The sequence below is a fragment of the Hyaena hyaena genome, unplaced genomic scaffold (genome assembly GCF_003009895.1).
Source record: "Hyaena hyaena isolate Hyena2069 unplaced genomic scaffold, ASM300989v1 scaffold_20, whole genome shotgun sequence".
NCBI lineage: Eukaryota > Metazoa > Chordata > Mammalia > Carnivora > Hyaenidae > Hyaena > Hyaena hyaena.
Window position 1 is genome coordinate 5,315,227 of NW_024080652.1, and position 19,674 is coordinate 5,334,900.

Genomic DNA, 19,674 nt, shown 5'->3' on the forward strand with positions numbered 1-19,674 from the left:
TCCAGCTATATGTTTACTTAGGTGTTTACTGGCTTGCTTTAATCATTCAACAAATATTCCCCGGGGCATCGTGTGTAGGTCCAATGCCGGGCTAGCACCACAGAGAGCTGACATTTAGCATGGACATTTGAGGAGTTTGGAGAACGGGGCTCCCCTGCTGGCAGTCCACAGAGGTCCATCTGATAAGATTCAAACAAGTCCCTCTCATGCACAAACTGGTACAAGGGCCAGAAAAGCCTGTCCTTTCCCCAACCTCCAGGTCTCTAACTATTATGTTATTTCTGCCTGGTAGGTGCTTGCTCTACCCTTTCTGCAGGACTATGGTCTCTCCCTCCCTGTTGGCTGGACCTTGTCTCTTGGTGGGAAGAGGCTGGGGAAAGGCCCAGGGAGTGCCCAGCACCAGGACAGGGCACCGTTCCACAGGAAACAACCACTCAGGGCCAGGCCCTGTCCCAGCCCCCGGATGACTTCGACTGACGAGGGCACAGTGCCTGTCATCAGGCAGCTTACCATCACAGGAACAATAAAATATGGCAGCTGGGATAGCCGTCTGTTCGGGGCCAGGGCGGGGCACTAGGAGATGCAAGTTCATTTCTCCTGGAACTGGGAGGGGTTTTCTTAGATGACATCATCCTTTAGGTGACTCTTGACAGATGACAGAGAGTGGCCAGGTGGCCAAGAGAGGACAGGAAGGGCACTCTTGGCAAAGGGAACATCTTGAGCTCAGGAGCTGAGTCAGTGAGTGTGAGGGGAGAGCCATCCTATTCTTGTTGGGCTGAAATAAAATCTCAAGTATTCTTGATGGCTGCTAAGATGTGTAGGTCAACCTAAGGAGAGAAGAAGGGCCCAAAACGGCTATGCCAAGTAAAAAGGCTGAAGACAAAACAGGCCTATTTTTGCTCGTTTTAAAATCCTGAAAAAATTCTGATGGATTCTGAATGTTTATTAGTGTCTTCTTTATACTTCCCTGTATTTTAAAATTTAAAGTAATTGTCCGCATTACCTGCTGCCCACGCACTCCTCGGTCTGCAGGGGGCGCACCCGTGGCCACCCTCCCTCTTTCAGGGCAGTGGGCGGGGCCTCTGGGCCGGTGTGGAAGGGACGATTGGCTGGTTGGGCTGTTTGTAACGGCGTCCCGCCCCCGCCCTACGTCACATGACGCAGCCCATCATGGCGGCAGGAGCGCGGCTGCCCTGGCCCGCAGCTCCGCAGGGCTGCTGCCGTTGCTGCTGTTGAGAGGCGGCGGCGGCGGCACAGACGGGCGGGCAGGAAGGATGGTGTTTCTGTGGCCGGGGCGGCGGGTGCGGACTAGGAGCCGGGCTGACGTGTGCTCAGGAGCAGCTGGCGCGGGTGCCGCTGAGGCAGGCAGAACCGACTGACGGACGGACCGACGGAAGGAGACCCGAGAGCCGGCCCCCGGGGCCGTGCAGTGGGCGAGATGCCGGGGCCGCCCGCGTTGCTCCTACTGCTGCTACTCCTGGCCGCCGGCAGTGCCGGGGCCGCGCCACTTCCGCAAACAGGTGCAGGTGAGCGGGCCCGCTGCGGGGACGCGGCTGCGGGAACCCAGGCTGCGGGGCCGCTGCGACGGCGGTGGCAGGGGAGGAGGCGGCGGGCCCGGTCCGGCGTCGGCGCCGAGGAATTGCAGGGCCTGCCGGGGCGAGAGGCCCGGGGAAGCGGGCGATTAGGGAGGTTTCTGCCGCAGGGGCGTGGGGCGGGGGAGCGGACAGCCTCTCCAGGGCCGAAGCGGGGGCGAGGCGATGCGGTTGGGCCCGATGAGGGCGGCGAGCCGGGTGGCAGCGATCGACCCCTCCCGGCGTAGGCTGCGGTACCTGCTCTGAACCTGTTGCCCGAAGGTCCTCAACCTACATCCCTTTCTGGCAGTTCTGCTTCCCCTTCAGATGTCACCTGCCTTCTGTGCGTTTCTCACATCTTATAATAAGAACCGCTTCTTAGTCCTAATCCTGCTTAAATGCAAATGACTTGGTGAACTGTGCAGAGTTTCCTTCGCTCCCTGCAACTTGTTCTGAAGTTGTAAATTGATTTTAGACACTGTGCTTTTTATTCGGATTGAATCTCAAGGAATGAGAAGGAAACACTCTAAATATTTCTATTTTAGGAAGCCAGTGATTAGAGTAGCAGTCTTTGAGTAACTATTGACGGAATGGTCCAAGAGTGATTGAAGTTTCTATTTTAGCTACGTCAGTGTGTGATTTTCTTTCTTTTTTTTCTCCCCATTTTCTTGACATCCTTTTCGGTTGCTTATTTTCCCAGATAAAGGGTCTCAAGTTGGGTCATTCTTCTTTTAAAGAAAAAAAAAATCTGGGTTACGATCTAGTGCTTATCTATTTTTGAAATAAGGAGAGACTGAAATTTCATAGATTCATGAAATTTTGGAATTGGAAGAGACCTTAAAGAAAATTTAGCCTGATATCTTTGTTTCCCAGTTGAAGATACTGAGGCCCTGGCGGTCAAATGACCTACCCAAGGTGACACAGCTAAATTGTAGGCGGAGCCACATCTGAAACCCGTGTCTTAAATTCCCCCTGTTGTGTGATTTTTCCATTTCCCTACTTTAGGTCTAGTAAGTGTTTCAGAATACTCTTGAGGTTAAGAGTTATTTTAAAATGATGTTAACTGGGTACACAACGTGGAAGTTACCTTCCCCAGTAAAGACCAACACATCCACCATGCAAGTTAAAAATAATTGTTCCCAGAGCTACATACAACAGGTTCTGTCATTGAGTGCCCTTTAGTTGGGTATTAACTGCTATCATTGTGCCGTGTAATGTATCGCTAAATTTTTGCCACTGCCTTAGATCAAATATTTGTTAGGTGAATTCTGTTTTCTGATCAGATAAGAAAAGTGAATGTAATGAGGAGTGTATGCAGGCCAGGTGTTGAGTCACAGAAAGTGACAAAGTTGTAAAAGACAATATGGAAAAATGTTGATGTTGATATTGAAAGAAACTGATGATGAAATGGGAAATTAGCACTAGAGTAGGAGAGCGGGTAAAGAGTATGTGAAAGGGATTCTAGAAGTTTCTTTAAATTAAGCACTTAAAATTTTATATATTTTGAAAACCATATTCTTTATGGGACCCTATGGGACTGTGTCTCCCTGTAAACCTCTTGACATGATTTTTATTCCATTCTTTCACTGTCACCTCCATTCTTACGGAGGTACAGAGCATAAAATTGGAGGTGTTTGGGGAGCGCTATAAAACAAAACGGTCAAGAAAATTAACCCATAAATAGAAATACCAAATTTTGACATGAATAAAGTATAAAGAAATACATGGTGATTTATAGCAGCTTTTGCACATTTTCCCTTCATATTCTGCTGCTCAGAAGGTATACAGTTAGACAGGTGGTGTATAAGTGACAGGTGCCAAGGGTTAAATTCTGTGGAAGAGATGCATAATCACATGTAGATTTGTGGCCTTGTATTTCCATCCCAAAGAGATTATTAATCCTGGCAATGGAGATGGATTCTTGATGAAGATGTATTAGACCAAGAAGAATAAATAAACCTTTGAGCTAATCCTGATAAGTGAGCTCACTGGTAAAGAAAGAGGAACCCCTCTTGAACATACATGCGACGTAAAGAGCAGTTAAATGTTGAAAGGATTGTAACCCTCAGGCTTCTGATTATGTGTGGACTGTACTCCACACAGGGCTGGCCATTTTCAAGTTCAGGATAGACCCATTGCATAGGGTCTTTTGTCTCTTTGGCTTTATTCTTTCCACTTAAATTCCAAACTGCTTAAATAGTGCCTTGGAGAAAGCATGGCTTCTCAAAAATAGGTTAGAAAAAATACTTGAATGTTTTCCTTTGCCAGCCCATTTGCATGGGGAAAGAAATGAGGCACTTAACTAAAATTCAGCCAAAATTCATATCTAGGTTTCGGAAATTGAAGAGGTTATTTACCCATTCAGTCATAATTAAACTTTGTAAATATGTGGATTGCCTCTGCCTATCAGGCAAGAAGGCATTTCTTTTCATTTTTTTAAGTTTTAATTGTAATTCCAGTTAGTTAACATACAGTGTTCTATTACTTTCAGGCGTACAAGAAAGCATTTCTTACTTGAACTTTATTTTGCTCCCTTCTTTACTGCTCTGGGAGTCGCTCATGCCCTCTTTGGGGCCTTTTCCTGGGAATGTGTATTTCTGCAGGGTCCCTTGCTGGCTGTGTAGACTGAGATCTTGTTGGTCCTCACTAGAAGGCTTACATAAAGGGAGAAAGTCCACTGTTTCCACACACACACACCGAAGTTACCAGACTAAGGTTACAGTTAAAGTATTTTTTCCAATCCTAGTTATGAGGTCATTCTTAGAAAACATTTATGTATCTTTTGTGGGATTCTCGGGCTTCACATCATAGAAAGAGATGGCATATTTGTATTTGGGAAGGCATTCCTCCCAGTCCACCGTTTGTTATTAATATTAGGATAGTGGTAAGACAAGGAAACCCACTTCTATTGTTCTGTGGCATATTAGGTCACAGAGTACAGAGGAAGCTTTTAGCAGTTCCAGATAAAGGAGCTCGCGGAAGTCTGTGAAGCCGGTGGGACTCAGCTACTTATTAAACAGCCGCTTGTGAAACCGGGGCTCTCGTTTTAGATTAAACAAACAGCCTCGGATCTTGAGAAAGATTCTGCAGTAAAGGAACTGCTTTCTAAAAGTGTGAATTTTTGTGTTTATTTCAATGGCATCTGAGAAATAAAAATTATTGTCAACAGGCTTTCCATGCTGATTATCTCAGGATTTATAGCTGTGAGGCTCAAGATTTCATTTAGGTTGGGAGTGTTGTAGTTGCTCTCAGTTGTTGGTATTTTGGGGGTAACTAAATATGCTCATTTGCACAGTAATAGGAAGTCTGTCCAACAATTTTGTAGCTGATGAGCATTGAAGTTATCAAATCCCTACAGTTTTGCTGATATCAATGTGCTGACTGTTCATGCAGTTCTCTTGAAATTTAGAGAGTCCTTGGGCCTGCTGTGTCAGTTAGATAACAGCTATGCATGTAATAAAAAAGATTTGTAACACAAAGGAAATGTAAGGGGTGGCCAGGGCTCTGAAGCAAACAAGTGAGTCCTCAAAAAAGTCCTTGTAGATGGACATGTAAGAAGAGTCCAACCTTTCGGTCCAATTGAGAGTGTAACTCGTGAACCAGCCACAGGAGGAGCGGGAGTTGTGGACAGAACTTGGACTTTGGAGTTAGTCTAGGTGGGAGGCCTTCCTTTGCCGCTTCAATAGCATTGAGACCTGGAGCCAGCTACTTGACCTCTCCAAGCTTCTCAGAACTCCACTCAAAACAAGGATGATGAGGGGCACCTGGGTGGCTCAGTTGGTTGAGCATCCATCTCTTGGTTTTGGCTCAGGTCATGATCGATCCCAGAGTCACGGGACTGAGCCCTGCATCAGGCTCCACACTGAGCATGGGGCCTGCTTGAGATTTTTTCTCTCTCTGTCTCTCTTTCCATTTCCCTCTGCCCCTTTCCTGAGCTCATGCATGTGTTCTCTCTCTAAAATAAAATTAAGGGGTGCCTGGGTGGCTCAATTGGTTAAGCATCCAACTCTTGATTTTGGCTCAGATCATGGTCTCATGGTTTGTGAGATTGAACCCTGTGTTGGGCTCTGCACTGTCCAGAGCCTACTTGGGATTCTTTATCCCTCTCTCCCTATTCGTCCCTGTCTCTAAATAAATAGATAAACATTAAACATTTTTAAATAAAAAAAGGGATGATATTTACCTGAAGGGTTTGGAGGGTGAGGTCGTGTCTGGTGGTATGCCATGTCAACTATGTCAGGCTTCTTCACTGCTTCAAGTTTCCTTGTAAAATTGATGGGTTACCGTGGAATAGACTCATGGTGAGTGGTACGGTTCAAAGAAGAAACTCAGAGCAGTAGCTGCTTATGGCATGCCTAGAATTTACTGAATTTAAAAACCTTTGTTACTGAAAATAACTTGCTGTGTGGTGGGTGAGGAAGAGATCCTTTACAGAGAAATCTGCCTTATTTAAAATGATCTGGATTAGCCCACTTTTATGTAATAAACCCGTTTTTAACCGTCAAGATTATTAAAGCTCTTACATGTGAACGGTTTCTGGTTTTAATGTATTTGAAGGAACTGCAGGCAATGTAAGTTTAGTTGATCCCAAACAAAATATGTACCCCCTACGAAGCCTCCCTGAAGACAGCCCGTTAAGCCGGGCTGTGGTAGAACCACGACAGGCTGAGGCATTCCCGTAGAAAATGTCACTTGGAGGGGCGCCTGGGTGGCTTAGTCGGTTAAGCGTCCGACTTTCGCTTAGGTCATGATCTCGCAGTTTGTGGGTTTGAGCCCCGCGTCGGGCTCTGTGCTGACTGCCAGCTCAGAGCCTGGAGCCTGTTTCAATCTGTGACTCCCTCTCTCTCTGACCCTCCTCTGCTCACGCTGTCTCTCTCTCTCTCTCCTACAAATAAATAAAAAACATTAAAAAAAAAAAAAAGAAAATGTCACTTGGAGAGATGATTGTGACTGAGTTGCTTCCTCTCTGTCTTTTAAAATCATGTATTTTTGTATGCTTTTTTTTTTTTAAAAGCTTATTTATTTTGAGAAAGAGAGAGAATCCCAAGCAGGCTCTGCACAGTTAGCACGATTTGAGGGCTTGAACTCGTGAACCATGAGATCATGATCCAAGCTGAAGTCAGGTGCTTACCTGACTGAGCCTCCCAGGTGCCCCACATTTTTGTAGTCTTCTAGTTGTGCTTTATTCTTCTTAAAAAGGTTATTTTGTTTTTTTTTAAGTTTATTAAAAGAATCTACACCTAACGTGGGGCTCAAACCCATGACCCTGAGACCAAGAGCTACACGCACACTCCCCCAGCTGAGCCAGCCAGGTGCCCCTTAAAATGTTTATTACTCAGGGACGAGGAAAGAAATATTAGAGGAAAAGCCGTACAAACATTTCTGGCCTAACACAGATTGCCACATCTAGGGTCTTTTTTAGATTAGCTTCTCAACTTTTCTGTAAATCTTCATATGAAGAGGCTGTAAGAGAAAGCTGAGGAATTATGGTAAAATCAGTGTGTCGGAGAAAAATATTGGAGTGAAGTATTTTTAAATTGTTAGCAAGTGACTAATTTGGAACCATGCCTTTGGCATTACAGTTATTTGCCACAAAGAACAGGCCTATCAGAAAAATAACCTCAGTTTAAAAAAAAAGGTGCTTTTTCCCCCAAAGGTTAGTACAAGGCAGAGATTCCAAATTTCGTTTTACTTTATTGTGATTCAAATGGGAAAAATTAGAATTGTTGATGCCAAATGCTACACTTGGGGAGTACTCATTCCTGGGCCTGTCTTGGTCCAGGCCAGTGCTCTGCTGCCGTACCCTCCACCCCGCAAAAGGGTGACTTTGCACACTTTCACCCACCTGGGGCGTGGTAGTGACGCACCTTTTGTTTTTGACAATTTGGCGGATTTTGCATTTTACTGTGTAATACGTGTTTGGAAAAGGCTTAAATTACCATTGATTTGGGGGATGCTGAAACCCTGTGCTGTGGTGTGGCTAGAGTTGCCCCTGGCCTCTGGCATCTGACCCCAGTTTGGTCACTGCACTTGCATTTCCGCAGTAGGGCGTCTGCGTCCCTGTCCTCACGCTCCAGCTTTCATGGCACTTTGAGAGCTAAGTTTGTCTGCTTTGGTTTGCAGATGACTCTGCAAGTCCCCGTCTCCCCGTTTGCCGTGTATGTTCCACGGCTGTCTGGCTCTTCCCAGCGCCTCTATGTGCTGTCGTCTTTTAGTTCTCTTCACCCCTTTGCAGCCCCAGTTCCCTACTAAGACCTTCTTGAGGTTTCTTCCACCAGTGAACTCCCACTGGAAGTGTTTACTTGTGGGACTCAATGGTCCATGGGGTTTGGGATGGAAACTTTGGGACGGCAGTCTTTATTTTCATTTCATCCTTTAAAATTTTTGACTTCTGTGACTTTTTGAGGCACAGAATATATTGGTACAGTAACACACGTTTTATGGTTGGTGAGTCCACGTACGTGAAGTGGAACGAGTGTGAAGGAAGTTTACTGAAGGGCCCTGTGATCAGAAAAGGTTTGGATTGGCTGTCCCAGTCTCCCATTGGCACTTAGCAACTACCACTTGTTTCTTTAAGTCTCCGTCTCTTTACCAGGACTGCGTCCTGGGTCCTCGGTGATTGTAGTGTTTGCGTGGCCTCTCACGGGCTCTGGACACTCACAGGTTGTGGGTGGGGATGGTGAAGACGATGCTGGGGAATGGAGTTCGCAGACCAGTACTCCAGAGGGTACGTGAGCTGGAGGGAGAGCGTGTCAGCCTAGAGCCCCTCACGCTCCCGCACACTTTGCTTTTCATCCAGCCACAGCCCACGGCCCCCTGCCTGGAACAAGGCCATTTATAGTGGCCTTAGTTTTAATAATAAACCTTCTCTTTTAGAATGATTTTATTTTTTAAATATATTTTTTAATGATTTTTATTTATTTTTGAGAGAGAGAGTGTGAATGGGGGCGGGGGGGGGGGGCAAAGGATCCGAAGGGGGCTCTGGGCCGACAGCAGCGAGCCTGATGTGGGGCTTGAACTCCCGAGCTGTGAAATCATGATCTCAGCTGAAGTTGGATGCTCAACTGACTGAGCCACCCAGGCGCCCCAGAACAATTTTAGATTTAAAGAAAAGTTGCAAAGACAGTACAGAGAGTTCCTGCATATCCAGAGTTTTCCCTCCTGTTAACGTCAGCGTGGTGTACTTGTCACAGCTAAGGAGCCAGTACTAGTAACTCATTAGTGTTAACTGAAGTGCATACTTTATTCATGTTTCTGTAGTGTCCCCTAATGTCCTCTTGCTGTTCGGGATACCAGATTCCACTTATAGGTCATGTCTCCTCAGGCTTCTTTGGTATGTTCCCCTGTTACAGTGATCCTGACAGTTCCTGAGGAGTTTGATGTGTTTCTCATTGGTTAGACTGGGGTCAAATGTTTTGGGAGGAAGACCACAGAGATAAAGTGCCATTCTAATCACGTGCCATCAAGGGTCCATGCTTTCAGTGTGACTGGTCACTTGATCACCTGACTGTGATCACCTGCTGTCAGCTTTCTCCACTTGGAAGTTCCTTTTTCTTCAATTCTCCACGCTAACAGGGGAGGGGCCGATGGGGGGGCGGATCCCAAATAGGCTCTGCGCTGTCAACACAGAGCCTGACGCAGGGCTCAGACCTGCGAACCTCAAGATCACTGAGCCAAAATCGAGAGCTGGATGCTCAACCCCCTGAGCCAATCACTTATTTAATGGAAATCTTTTGGCTTGGGTAACTAGTGAGAAGGAAGTAGGAACAATTTAAACTTTAAAAATTAACGTCAACATCTAAATTCTGAAGAGACTTCCTGTGAGAAGTAGGTGTGCAATAAGCACAAAGGAATTTAAACACGGCAGAACAGTCACAGCTCTAAATGGCTTTCTTTTTTTTTTTTTTTTTTTTTTAAATTTCAGTCCTCTCTGGAAGTCAGTATAAATAATAGCCTCTTCACATTTTATAAGTATCCTGTATAAATAATCAGTAAAAACCGTGAGCTGGAGGCCTGACAGTCAGATGCCAGTGTTGTGAGCTGAGAGCCTCATGGTGTAAATGTGCCAGCCTTGGGCTGCCCAGGGCCCTGCCCGCCGCAGCTCAGGTTAGCAAGGAAACTGAGCGAGAGCAGGTGTAACTCAGGGACTTTCCTGGTTCCCCAGGTGAGGCGTGCACCCGGCAGTGTGAGAGTCTCGGATTCCTGACCTAGTCCGTAACTCGCAGGGCTGTTTCTTTCCAGGATAATATGTTATTAACATCTTGCGTTCAGAAAGTTTATTTTTCCAAGCTGGTTTATTTTAGACTAGCCTGGGATTTGTAGCCTATTTCATATCTTCCTACAAGTACTTTTTTTTAGCCCTTGATATATTTTTGTGTATTTGCTGTGGATGTATTGGCATGTACAGAATAGTCTCATGATGAGTTAAAGAAAGTACACTGTTTAGTCTCTGAGATTGCTACATTGTAATGATTGTATAATCAGTGCTGTTTGATTAAGAGCATCCTAGGCTCACATACTAGTACAGATAATTCAGAACTACTGTTTTTGTTAACACGTGTATGCCTTGGATGGAAGAAAAGAATTTGGTTACAAACATCTACCATAGTGATTTTATTTTTTAAAGTTTATTTATTCTTAGAGAAAGCAGGGTGGGGGCAGAGGGAGAGAGAGAATCCCAAGCAGGCTCTATGCTCAGCACGGGGCCCGATGTGTGGCTCGATATCATGAACTGTGAGATCATGACATGAGCTGAAGTCAAGAGCCAGATGCTTAACCGACTGAGCCACCCAAATGCCCCTACTATAGTGATTCTTGAGAGGAAGCTGCTCTCGTCCCATAGTGAAAACACTATTATTTAATTTTTCAAAAGCTCTTGGTTTTTTCCATCTTGAGGCCCATGTTCAAAGTCCATCCGGAAAACAGCTTTTTCTCTTGTTTGTTCTAGTGCATGGGAGATTTGGGTTTGACCTGATAACATTGCAACCTTTAATTATAGGAAGTAAATCTCTCAGGCATCTTGGACTTAGAAGGTGGAGGAGGATGAGTTGTGCAGTCGTTTTGCACATTTACAATGGGTACTTTAACTAGTGAGCAATTGTAAAATTTTGTAGTTTCAGCTTTTTATTGCAAAACCAGTTTTGTGGTCTATTGGTTGCCTCTCAGATTAGCCACTAAGTTTAAAGTATTTTTCATGTTGCAGTTTCTTCCCCAATCCCGCCCCCCCCCCCAATAAATTCAGCCTGTGTTCTTTTCACAAGGAAAAAAAATTCCTCTTCCTGGTTCCACCTGGCAGTGGGCCTGTGTAGGATGGTTCTCTGTCAGCAACAACCGTTACCTTCCAAGGATGCAGCCTTTCAGTCACAGCGCAGAGCCCCGCTTGACTCTGACTTCAGACTATTATTAAAATGCAACACCAGGACACTGATTGCTAGTGAGGCACTGAAAAATAACAAACTTACCAAAATAGTCCCTTGGGAAGGCTCCGCCAGAAGCCTGCTGCCTGGGGACAGTCCAGAAATCTGTGATTTAACTTCATTTTCTTTAAGAAAAACTCAGTTAACTTTCATAAAAGATCTGATTTCCGGTATTAACCATACAGGCACTTGGGAGACTCATAAAATTTTAGAATTATAAATCCTTGTGTAGAGAATTTTAAAGCCGACATGCCACTGTACAGGTGAAGGCACTGAGGCTCAGAGCAGCTCAGTGTAGCGAGTTCTGTCCTGGCAGCCACTCAGTGGCAGACCTGATCCTGATGAGGGACCCTGACAGCCAGATCCTCCTGTTCACCAGGTGCTCTGCCTTGTACCCTCATGACACTGATTTGTTTGGTGCACACACAGAGACTGTTTCCAGTCATTTCTCTTTCTACTCACTGTCTGAAAGTGCAGAGATGAAATTTAAACATAGTTGTCACATAGTCGATTCTTGAACTACTAACGATAATTCCTTATTGAAAATTTGGAAACCGAAGTTCTGACTTCTATATAATGAGGCTCAAAATCCACATTCATATTTAACTTTTAAAAAAAAAATTTAAGAATAACCATTTAGTTTCCACCTATGAAATGAAGTTGTGCTGTTTAATCAAAGGTGATAAAAGTATTTCTGGCTTAAAAACATTTTTAAGTGTATTTAAACTCCCTTTCTCTCTGCCTCCTCCCCTGCTTGTGATCTCTAAATACATATATACATACATAGGAAGGAAGGAAGGAAGGCAGACAGACACATTACCTAAGATTAAGAGTACATTTCAATTATATTAGCAAGAATTTCATTTGGGCCTTAGGAAGCTAGAAAGTTTCTGAGACCATAGACTCTCTATCAGAGTCTTATAAGAAAACCTAAAGAAGAAGATAGACATGTTTTTCTAGGGCATTTAGGGTCTGCCTTACCTGGGAAGTGGGGAGCACACATTTAGGTCCTCTCTCCCATCCTTCAGGTCCTGTTGTACAGAAATTGTATTGGCTAAGTATTGTGAATCCAGTACTGCCATTGACTACCTGTGCATGTCTACAGATTACAATGGGATGTCGTATGAAAAGACACAATGCTCAGTCCCCTAGATATTAGTGGTACACTGAAGTGACCGTTTATGGGGGAAAGAGCCCTGGGAAGATGGCTATGACTTTCTGCTTCTGGGACCAGATGCTGCTTGTTCCTGAGCTGGCTTCCCGGACTACAGGAAGATCCTGATTCAGGGTCGTTACAAACCTCTGAGCACTGTGGGTTACTCCACGACCTAACTATGCCATCAACTTAATTAAGATTCTAGTTCGTAAAATACCATCCCTGCCATACCCGCCCCCTCTTCTCTCCGCCGGTAGGACCACAGTAGTCTGACAGAGTCTGGTAAGCCTGACATTCCTTTGGCTGAACTGTCGAACTGTTGCCATGTTAGATTAGCTCTTCTGTGGTAATCTCCATCCTAGTTAGTGTTTTTAAAATTGGAGTGAAATGAAGCTTTGGTAACAGTCGGATGGAATAGGCCAAGAGAAACAGCACCTTCATATAAAATGATCACGTTCACAGGTATTCCAGTCAGCATCCAAATTATGTAACCTTTCTGCAAGTATGAGAGAATAGTTGGGTTGGCTGACCTTGAAACTCATCTTCGAACAAAAAGAACACTTCCCTGTCTGTGATTAGCACATAGCACGGTCTCTTTTTCTAGGCTGTTGATATTCTGACTTAGGGGTCTGTGTGGAATCTCTGATTCATCAGCTAGATCAGTGCACTGTTACTGTTCTGTGTGGTAGTGTGTATTTAGCGCGATGCCTCGTTTTCTCTTTCTAATATTAGAATACAGTAGGGAGGTTCTAGATTATTTAATGTTATTATAAATAGATGTAGTATTATACTAAGAGGCAAGGAAAACACTTCCTGACTCAAGATTCTGTGCACAGGAAAGCTTTACAATAGAAATGGTTTGTAATTTCTAGGTGTTAAGTAGAAATACATGATCTGCGATGATTGTCTGAATTTTTTCCCCCAAGTAGTATGATGATGATTCATTTTCCTAGGTCTCCATGATGTGAAGTTACTCCTCAGGGTATTGGAAAAGGTCCAGTTATTGGTCCTACCGTTACAGAAAAAAGGAAAAGAGGGGCGCCTGGGTGGCTCAGTCGGTTAAGCATCCGACTTCGGCTCAGGTTACGATCTCATGGTTAGTGGATTCGAGCCCCGCTTCGGGCTCTGTGCTGACAGCTAACTCAGAGTCTGGAGCCTGTTTCAGATTCTGTGTCTCCCTCTCTCTCTGACCCTCCCCTACTCACGCTGTCTCTCTCTCTCAGAAATAAATAAACACATTTAAAAATTTAAAAAGAAAAAACACAGAAAAATGGAAAAGAAAAAAAAAAGCCCAAACTATGTATTTAGAAGTAGACTTTGTGTCAGGATCAGTTTGGAAGATGCTTCTCTGAGTTGTACTGAGTGAGCTCCCTTTGTCTAGTCAGCCTGGTGGCCAGCGTTTTTAATTGTTAAGTAGCCACATAAATCTGTCATGTGGATTTTCAGAGGCCAGAGGGTAGAGAAAAGAGAAAACAGCAGAGTGACATACACATCTGATGCTTGCTTCTCCAGTCCTGGGACCCAGAGAGAAGGCAGTATGTGCTGTCCCAGGTGCTGCCCACGATGGGTCCCCTCCCAGTGCGGGTGGTTTCCCTAGCGTTATGGGCCAAATTGAGTCCCAGTTCAACCCACCCCCCCAGTCCCTGAGAAGGTGATGGTATTTGGTGGTAAAGTCTTTAAAGAAGTGCATGTGTTAAAATGAGGCCGTTAGCTCGTTAGTTGCTAACTCAGTATGACTGGTGTCCTTATTGAAGAGGAAATTTGAACACAGAGATACCAAGGATGCTCAGATAGCAAAAAGACCACGTGAAGGCACATGTCGTCTGCAGGCCAAGGAGAAAGGCCTCAAAAAAGACCAACCCTGCCACACTTGATCTTGGACATGCAGCCTCCAGACCTGTGAGACCATGGATTTCTGTTTAAACCACCGGATGTGTGGTGTCCTGTTATGGTGGCCTGAGTGCATTCATACAGTGTTCAGACCGAAGCAGATATAGGGTCACATCTTAGAAGGCATCTGTTATGATTCTTTTTTTTTTTTCTTTCCTCTTCCTCTTCTCACCAGTGTGGTCGTGGAGCCCTGCTCATGTGCTGGACAACTTCCAGGGCTTCTGTGGAGGAGAGGGCACCTTTGAATTTCTCCCTCACAGGCTGAGTGGCTCTGCTCAGACAGCTTGTGGAGGACACAGATGGGAATAAGTACTCGTCATCGCAGGAGAACAGAAGTTGGGAGAAATCCACTTTTTGAGAAAACTTATTCTTTAGAGAAAACTTAATAGTTAAACTACTAAACATGAGTCTGCAACATGGGTAAAGAAAACATGTGGGAGTTCTCTGTGACCTGGGGACTAAGTGGTAAACTATTCATGGTGGGAAGGGTCAGAACCACCCCGATACAGTGTCTGTTACAGTGTGATTGGTAGTGGGAGAAAATCTTTGACAGAATAAGAACTGGAAACTGTTGAAGGTAACACTCGCACTCTGAAAACACGAGTTTCTTCTGGTAACCAGGAGATGAATTGCAGGTTTCTCTCTCTCTGTCTTACTTCCCTCCCTTTCTTGAGCCGCTTAGTTGCCACCTTTCTGACCCCAGTGCTCCCCCCATTCTGACCAAATGCCAGGCTCTGTCCTGGGCCCTGGAGTCATTGCTCAAGTGTACGGTCCTGGTCACTGACCCCGTTTAGCCTGCAGTCTTGTGGGGAGGGCGTTTGGCCATTTAAAATACAGTGTGATAAAGCCTATGGCGGGCAGCACAGGGTGCTGGGGGTACTCTAACCTGGGGGGCCTGGGGCGGTTTCCAGGTTGAGATCTGAGTGGTGAGGATGAACCAGTGGAGGGATGCGGTCAGTGCAGGAGCTTCCTGTTCGGGGGTGGGATGTACACTTGCAGACTCCAGAGGGGCAGAGGGCCTGCCTGGAAGGACATGGCAGGTGAAACTAGATGCGGGAGAGAGTTGGGGGTGGTGAGGAGAGCCCAGTGTGGAGGGCAAACGCTAGTGGACAGTGAGCGATCCTGGGGCCTGTTAAGGAGTTTGGATGGCAGGCTGAAGACTGTGGGAGGGTCCCCTACAAAATTCAAGGATGTAACCGTGCCTCCTGGTCCCCCAGCCAGCCGCTTTCTTTCCCTGTTGGCGACCACCATTGCCCAGGGGTACCATTGCATACACACTGTTCTGAGCTGCTGGGTTGTTTTTTTTTTCTTGTTTTCATTTAAACATGCATCACAGAGTGGGTTTTGAATAGTATCCCTGCCTCTCCTGCCCAAATTCATATGTGCCTAGAGCAGGCAGTGGTATAGATCATAAGGTGTTATGTCTACTTTCCCCCCATGTAAACCTCATATTTAAGTAGATGTGAAGAAATTATTTAATAATACGAATCTGTGCAAGACTAGACAGACACTGCTATACTGACTTCTCCAGGGCTTTCACTCAAGCTCTGTCAGTGCCTGGCTGTCTTTTTCATGCCCATCACTTTCACTCCCCTCACACTGTTCTGAAACAAGTTCTGGACATCTTTAACTAGGTCACTATCTGTGAAACGTAAGGACTACTTTTAAAAACATAATCACATTATCATTATCACTCCTTGGAGAAATGAGTCATACTTCCTTAATATGGTCAATTACCAGTGTTTCGATTTCCAGTTGTCTCAAATGTCATGATTTTTTTGAGTGTGAATCGTGATTCAGATGACACCAATACATTGCAGTTAGTTGGTATGTCTTTTCAAATCTCTTTCAGTCTCAGGGCGCCTGGGTTGTTCTGTCGGTTAAGCATCCAACTTCAGCTCAGGTCATGATCTTCATGAGTTCAAGCTCCCCGTTGGGCTCTGTGCTGACAGCTCAGAGCCTGGAGCCTACTTCAGATTCTGTGTCTCCCTCTCTCTCTGCCCCTCCCCTGCTCATGCTCAGTCTCTCTCTTTCTCAAACATAAACATTAAAAAAAAAAAATCTCTCTCAGTCTTTTCTTCATCTCTCACAGTGCAGCTCTTCCTCCTTAGTGTTTCTCTTAGCCTCTTCTTCGCTGATTATATTCTTGTGGTGGCATTGTGTATATGTTCCATGATTTTCTTTATTTCCTATAAATTGCTATTTAGATTTAGAGGATTGGTCAGATAAAGGCTGGTATTTTGTTATTATTGTAGTTTGCTTTTGGTGGTGCTAGTTAGTAGGTGGTGGAGTATTTTCCCATCAGGCGGCATATAATGTCTTGTTGTCTCTTTTTGCATTTAGTTATTGATCTAAAATGTCACATTCATGAAATATTATTATTATTATTTAAACAACTATTTATTTTTTTTTTAAACTTTATTTTTTTTTAAATGTTTTATTTATTTCTAGGAGAGAGATAGAGAGACAGCGTGAGCAGGGGAGGGTCAGAGAGAGAGGGAGTCACAGACTGAAACAGGCTCCAGGCTCTGAGCTGGCAGCCAGCACAGAGCCCGACGCGGGGCTCGAACCCACGAACCGCGAGATCATGACCCAAGCGAAAGTCGGACGCCTAACCGACTAAGCCACCCAGGCGCCCCTTTAAACAACTATTTAAAAATGTAAACACCATTCTTACATTGGGGGCCAGACCAACAGTGGGCAGGATTTCATCTACAGATCGTAGTCTCCTGATCCTGGTTCTAAGGTATATTACGTATCCGTGACAGAATAGGAGATGTATGTTTGGGTTTTGTCCCCTTCCCTGGCACAGAACTCCTAAAATCTTGGAATTTGCCGAGTGATGAGGTGATAGAAGCATCTCTTATTAATAATAAGCCCCTTTCAAAGACACCTGAATACGTGCAAATGAAGTGACTCTTGGTTAGGGCCCCTAAATAGCCTCAGGACAGGGAGTGGTGGCCAAAGGAACCAGTCCTAGGATTAGAGGGTTTGAATTTGCCACTGGATAACCAAACAGTAAACAGGAGGAAATGTCTCTGTAAAGGTGTGTCAGCTAGTGACTGAAGAAGGAATAACAAAATCAGAATATCTGCATTTTCAGTGCCTAATGGATTTGCAAATGTCATTTGTTTTTATCTGTGGACCTTAAACATTTTTTAATCCAAAAATGGATTCACAAGTAACTCTTTGGTTAATTACATGTGTGTTCAAGTTCTGATCGAGGTTCTTGGCAGGGATTTGTAATGGTTGAATTAATAATCAGGTAGTCCTCCTGACTTAACTCTGAGTCATTGCCGAGAAATTGCATTCTCCAAATTACCTGTCTATAAAACAGATAATGTGTACCCACTTCTTAGAGTTTCTCAGGTTTTCTGCTTATTAAATCAAGTGCTAGATATCTATAAAAATGGTCTAAAAACTGTACAAGGAAAACTCGCAGAATGTGCTTTAGAGATGCCAATTATTTTTTAATCAGTGTCTTGGGGAAGCATACTAACTACTCCAAACCTCTAATTATCCTTGTTCTTGGTTTGTAATCGGGAAAGCAGCCTGAAAGTGGGGACACTCCTGTGTTTGTCGATTTGCTGTAGTAGGATATCAGTTTGCTTTATGCATTTCTGAACGCTGCAGGCTGAGACTATTGAAGGAAAGCCGTCTTTCTTCATAGTTTCCTAATACAGTAGTTGCAATGGGGAAACTTCTGGGGGCTCTGTTTGTAGTTTGAACCACTGGGGCTTGGGGATTTTAGTTGCAGTTCCTCATGTCTAGAATTTACTTCCTCTCGGTGGTTTGTGCAAACCCATCTCACCTTCCAGCCTATCACGGATTGGTTTGATTTCTTCATTTTAAGAAGTGTTTCCTTCACTGGTATATAGAGGGTTTTTTGTTTTTGTTTTTTAAAGCACAATGCTTTGGACTGATCAAAAGAAAAATTTAATAAATACTGTTAAAAGTGGTACAGCTGTAAACATTCGGCAGTAATTTGTAGAGGCTTTTCCGTGGCTCTGGTGGACACGGAGGTTGAGTAGACCTCACATGAATGGAAGAAACCCAGAGTATAGGAGAGCAGACACCCCTGCAGTGTCTTAACAGAAATAAGTACGTTATCGAGGTAGGGCAAAACTCCTTGTAACTAGTTATTTTTAGCAGGAGTCTGACTTTTCATGCCTACCTGATGACTCACAGAAGACAGTTTTGTGAATTAGATAACTTGAGTTGGCCTTCAGGCAGTTCTGATCAAATATTACAATAAATAGATGGTATGTGATTATAAACGATTACGGGTGAAAAAAGAGGGGAAAAGTAATTTACCCGCTTGTGGAGTTTGGAGGAGAGCCTCAGAAGTATGAACTTTTGATCAGCAATGATGGACTTTGGTTCAGAGTACTTAGGTTAAGCTGTTTTTAAGAATTAAAAGGTAACCCCCTTGAGGCAAAATGATGTGGTAGCCAGGCAAGCGAGGGGGACTTATTCTCACCACCCCTGAACCCAGAGTCTGGCCCTGCCGCTCTCCCACTTTGTGTTTTGGGCTTATCTTTATCCTCATGTGTGATGTGGAGCTGGTCGAATTCCCTCAGAGATGGTGTGACGATTGAATGGAATATTGTATTTTATCGAATCTCAGATACGATGGATTATGACACATCCTTATTTTTATGCCATTAAGAAAGAAGAAATGCCAGTGTAAACCAGCTTTCTTTCGTGTGCACAATGCCCCTGGCATCTAGGCATGTTAAGATGTGGTTGGACAAAAACTGCATCTTAAAAAATCAATAAAATATAGTGTATATGAAAGTGCTTTGCTGCATACGCCTCAGGAGTCATATTTGTTATTATATGTCCGGGGAGTGCAGCAAAGTTGTAAGAGTAAATACCAGTGGGAAGTGGGGGCCCCGCAGGATGAGAGGACAGGTAGCTGCAAGGAGAGAGGAAGTGCCCTCCTTCTGGGTCTCCATTCACAGAGAGTTGGCTCTCGGGGGCGTCTCCTGCACTTAGCTGTCCGCATGCATGCAGGTGTCTGGTTAGGGAGGTCTTGCTCTCCGAGACAGTGGACTTTGAGAGGAATCGCCAAGTTACTTTCTGTGTCTGAAGTATGGATTTTCCTCTCTTTCAGATTTTCATTGGTTTAGAACTTGCAGAACCTGAACAGATTGGTTAACTCGTGTTATTTTTTTTTTTTTTAAATTTTAATTTGTTAACATAGATCATATTGTGGTGTAATTTTTTTTTTTTAATGTTTTTATTTATTTCTAGGAGAGAGAGAGACAGCGTGAGCAGGGGAGGGTCAGAGAGAGAGGGAGTCACAGACTGAAACAGGCTCCAGGCTCTGAGCTGGCAGCCAGCACAGAGCCCGACGCGGGGCTCGAACCCACGAACCGCGAGATCATGACCTAAGCGAAAGTCGGACGCTTAACCGACTAAGCCACCCAGGCGCCCCTAACTCGTGTTATTTTTAAGTGCAGACTTGAGCAAGGCGTCAGCCAGCCTGAGCCCCATGTGGAATAACACGGGTTTCAGCCTTGTCCCTTCACAGAGGGACTTCTTGTTACTGGAAAGTGGTTTAGTTCTGTGACAGTTGATTTCAGACTCCTCTGCTCTTCGCTGAGGTCATTTTATATTCAAGAGCCTGTTTTGCTCA

At 44.6% G+C, this 19,674-nt stretch overlaps 1 protein-coding gene across 1 annotated transcript in view; it reads left to right on the forward strand.

The window, feature by feature from the left end:
• Window positions 1–1,180: 1,180 nt before the first annotated feature.
• LMTK2 (lemur tyrosine kinase 2) overlaps window positions 1,181–19,674 on the forward strand; it is a 78,881-nt gene continuing 60,387 nt past the window's right edge. Inside the window, exon 1 of the mRNA XM_039226058.1 lies at window positions 1,181–1,526. Within this exon, the coding sequence (XP_039081989.1) occupies window positions 1,439–1,526 (88 nt within the window). The 5' untranslated portion in view covers window positions 1,181–1,438. The remainder of the gene's footprint in view (window positions 1,527–19,674) is intronic.